At 31.6% G+C, this 4,621-nt stretch overlaps 1 protein-coding gene across 1 annotated transcript in view; it reads left to right on the top strand.

Annotated features, from left to right (window-relative positions):
• Positions 1-3,980, top strand: part of LOC110028356 (gamma-interferon-inducible lysosomal thiol reductase-like) — a 16,554-nt gene extending 12,574 nt beyond the window's left edge. Inside the window, exons 3-5 of the mRNA XM_020730175.1 lie at positions 335-475; positions 2,645-2,737; positions 3,531-3,980. Of these exons, the coding sequence (XP_020585834.1) occupies positions 335-475; positions 2,645-2,737; positions 3,531-3,704 (408 nt within the window). The 3' untranslated portion in view covers positions 3,705-3,980. The remainder of the gene's footprint in view (positions 1-334; positions 476-2,644; positions 2,738-3,530) is intronic.
• Positions 3,981-4,621: the final 641 nt, after the last annotated feature.

Below are 4,621 nucleotides of genomic sequence, written 5' to 3'. Positions count from 1 at the left end.
ACAGATTCTTCCGCTCCGCTCCGCTCCGCTCCGCTCCGCTTCGTTCCGCGTCTGTCCCTATACGGTATATGAGCCATACCATAACAGGATCTACATGCATTTGGGGTGTAGGGACCTAGATGTAATTGACCTTAACAATTTATAATTTCCTGTGATTGCAGTTTTTGTTATTTATCATTCTTCTATTTTTACTTCCATGTTACTTTCCTTGCCTGGGGTCTATAATTCCATCTTTTACATTTCTTCGAGTTATTTGATGACCTCCCGTTAATTTTCAAAACTTTAATGAAATTCCCATATGATATTTTGATATGCTTTTTCAAATTCAATACAGACGGAACATTTCAAGTTCATATATTGCGTTGAGAATTTGGTATTTAAGCACAAGTACAAGCAGTGGGAATCTTGCTTCCTGGAAACTGGGCTGAATTCAGAAGCTGTCTCTGATTGCTACAACAGCGGATATGGGAATAAGGTCACTGTTGTTAAATTTTCCTTTCTGTTTTTAAGTGGGAACTTCTTTGTGCGTATTTTCCTCGTGTTCCTTTTGAGTATTACATTCTTTGAAAAAGACTTGATTCTATTTGTATTGTCATTTCATGAAAAAAAAATGTATTGCGTCAGTTTTTCTGGAGAAAAAAAGGACATTTGTAAAATTTTGTTTCATTTTGAATTCATTGGAAAACTTGTTTATGCATGCGTTTATCTGGTTTCTTTTGCGGCATGTATTATCTGTTAGAAAATCATCGTCATCATCATCATCATCATCATCATCATCAACCTTATCCCAAAGATTTGGAGTCAGCTTAATGGAGCACAGATTCTTTAATCATTAGTAATATCCGGATAAGCCAACAAAGAGCGTATATTTTTTAATATCTCAAGAGAACGCCAAGAGGAAATTGTGCTGATCTTCAAACACATTAAGAAAATTTTGGAAAAAGCCGATGTGCTCATAGGCAATTCAAAATTATTTTTATATGGGTGACATGATTACATAAAGATTTGTTATAAATAAGTATGTCATTTAAAAATAGTAATACGAAGCATCACATATACGACTTTTGAACGTTCTTCATAGTTTTTTGAAAAGTAGCTGGTGCATTAGATAAATCAAATGACATAACAAAGAACTTGTAGTGGTCTTGGTGAGTGCGAAGCCAATTTAGGAATGTCAGAATCATTCATATGAATTTAATGAATTCGAGCACATAAATCTAGTTTTTAATGGTATGTGGCACCAAAGAATTCATCTAAGAGTTCGCTACCATGAGCATAGGAAAATGATGTACCACGATAAGCTAGTTTAGAGCTCGATGGTTTACATGAAAATATTAAGTAGCATCTTTTTTTTCACTATGGGTAATATTGGAAAAGAAAATAGACTATTGACTCAAACAAATGACATTGAAGTCGAGCATTTCTTTGACTAATTTTTTGATGAAATATTTTTTGAAATGCGAATAGCAATATCGTCAAACATTAATAGGTTTAGAGTTGAGTTGTAAGGTAATGTAATCGTTGATATCACACTGTGGGTTAGTGGTGTTGATCTAGTGAATACATCTAAATATTCAATCAAATGTTGAATCTGAGAACCATGAATATGATGATTATGAGAAACTAAAGTGGTTTCCTTATATGAATAAAAGATGAGCTTCCCATAAATGGGAATGTGATGCCTTTTTTTTGGGTTGGGGAAAATGAATTGGGGTGGACAATGGAGTTTGTAAATAAATAATAGAAGCTTTTAGAATGGTAAATGTTGAGTTGTAAGCCTTGAACGAGATGCGTTCTTGATTGAAGTTATGTCATTAATATCAATTTAGTCCTTGGATTTTGAAATAGAGAGTTTAATTTTGTCAGAGCGAAAACATGAAACTAATTATGGGACTGATTTCCATCTCTTTGCTCCTAATTCGAAGTTGGGGATGAGGCTTATTAGTAACAAAAATTGTTTATTTATCATCTTTTCACGGCTCCACACGAGAATGAAGAAGACTTGTTTATTTATCCATGGCCAATACAATCACTTATTTATAGGCGGTGACAACAATGCCTGAAGAAAGAGAAATAACATGCCTCTGGATTTCCCAAAAATATGTAAATAACAAGCTAGTGCTATTTTAATAGAACTGGATAGATATATAAAATACCTTTTTGCCAAACCGGCTGCTGGCGTAACGAGTTCTGCATGATTTCTTTAATTGGGTTGGCATCAGAGGAGATGTTGGAGTATTTAACGTTTTTTTTTCCTCAGATTTTTTGTTATTTGAGAACTTATGGATTTTTAATTTATAGCTTTTTCCGCTTCATATTTGTATCTACAACTGTTAGTTTATAACATCAGCATTGCCTTTTGATTTCTTATTTTTGCAGCCTTCTATTTAATTATTTTTTCAGATTTTGTGTTTTTTCAGAACTTATGGATGTTTAATTTACACTTCTTCCCCCTTTCATCTTTGTTCCATCGCTTTGTGATTTCTTATTTTTGCAGCCTTCTATTTAATTTTCTACACTTTGCATAACCTTTGTTGTTTTGCAGCTTCAAATATTCTGCTATACTATATATATATATATATATATAATTTTGAGTCCTGGGAGCATAAATAATTCTAATATGATTTAAAATTTGTTTTGGTAGCTTGAACTAAAGTATGCTGCACAAACTGATGCTCTGCAGCCTCCCCATACATATGTTCCTTGGGTGGTAGTGAATGGGCAGCCACTCTATGATGTAAGTTTCACTCCCATACTTCCAAACAAGTCGTATTAACATATATGGTCCAGTATCAATGAGCTTATTTTTATTTATTTTTGGGACATTCACATACATAGCAAACAATTCTTATGTATTTAGTATTTACATTTACATATCTAACTATCTAACTCCTAAAATTTAATATTTACATTCATAACACTCAAATTTTTAACATCACATCAAAAATATAATTTTTGCCAACTCTTTAGAAGTCAAATGTGCCTTTTTATGCACAGGTTTATAAAATCAAAGATATATATAAATGTAAATATAAGAGTTTAGGTAGGTATTAGATATGTAAATCCATAAAAATTGTGTGGTACCAATGTAAATTTTCCTTTATTTTATTTTATTTTGTTTTATTTTTTTATTTCAAAAGCCTGATCTATAAATATATTCCTATGTATTTACATATCTATAAACTTCACCAAAGTCGTATCATCACGTAGGGACTTTTACATACATATCACCCAATTCATTTCTATTTACATATCTAACACCTAAACTGTTTCTCTTAAATTTGGACCACCCAGGTCTTTCACATCACATCACAATTACAACCATTTTCACTTTTAAAAAGTGAAAAACACATTTTTAAGGTGGTATGTACGCAGAAGTTGAAGTTTAGGTGCTACATATATAAATACATAGGAATTGAGTGGTATTTATGTAAAAATATTATATATATATATATATATATATATAGTCCAGTATGATGAACTTATTATTATTTTTATTTTAAATGGCATGATCTATAAACATCTTGCAGGATTATGAAAACTTTGAAGTTTATATATGCAATGCTTACGAGGGCAATTCTCCCCCAAAATCCTGCAATGGGCTGACAGGACTCACAACAAAGGCGGCAGGCTGGGCGCAGCATGTGAGCTTTGTTGATGAAGTATTTTGGTTTAATGATCATCAAGTTACAGCCGCAGCATGATATAAGTATGCAAAACCTGAATTACAAATATGTCCTGAACTTGCTGTGTTTTCTGCACACATCTGATGAGCTATTTGAGTGAAACACAGCTATGGCTTACAGTTTGTTTCTATTTACACTGATCAACAACGTGACTGTTTCGGATGAAATAGCAAAGCAGCGCAGAACATTTAATTACAATAAATTAGGTGTAGTGGTGGTAAGCCCAAAGCTAGAACTCAAATTATAGAATGTACAAAATTATCAGTTGAATTTAACAAGATTTCTGAACTAAAATGTTAAAAAAATGTCTATTTTTTATGTAATTACCTCTTTTAATTGCAGACTGTTTATTTAAGTCCATTAAAAATATATATAATTTGAACAAAATTTGAGCATTATTCAAATAAGTTGTAATATAACAATTATAATATATCAAGGTGCAAGTTTGATATTAAAAGTGCAATTATAATAGCTATAATATAATAGATAATATGTTAATATTATAAATTATTCAGTAAATGTTGCTCCTGTTCATTGAATGATATATAAGAGCAACATTGGCCTAACCCCATAACTTCTTTTCATCTTCAATAGAGGAATGGTATGACCAATAATAAAGTCTTTATAGTTACGACGAAGTCTTCCTTACTATCTATCTTCTTTCTACTTCTTTGTATTGTTGTGTTCATCACGACTCATTTTTAATATATATTCTACACCATTATTCTCTTTTACTTTTATCCATCCAAGGCATTATTTGCATTTTGGGATGGCTTCGTAAGTTAATGTTGTAATGTGATGTTATAGTTGATGATTATATGATAAGTTGAAGCAATTTTTTAAAAAGAATGATCTCATAGCATATCATATTCTTATTTATCCCTTTCATAGAGGGGATGCTGTAGTTAGTGTCCGATATTTGCATTGGATTTGCG

Source organism: Phalaenopsis equestris, unplaced genomic scaffold (assembly GCF_001263595.1).
Source record: "Phalaenopsis equestris unplaced genomic scaffold, ASM126359v1 Scaffold000511, whole genome shotgun sequence".
NCBI classification, from domain to species: Eukaryota; Viridiplantae; Streptophyta; class Magnoliopsida; order Asparagales; family Orchidaceae; genus Phalaenopsis; species Phalaenopsis equestris.
Note: the sequence above shows the minus strand (reverse complement) of the source record. Positions and strands in the feature narration are given on the sequence as shown.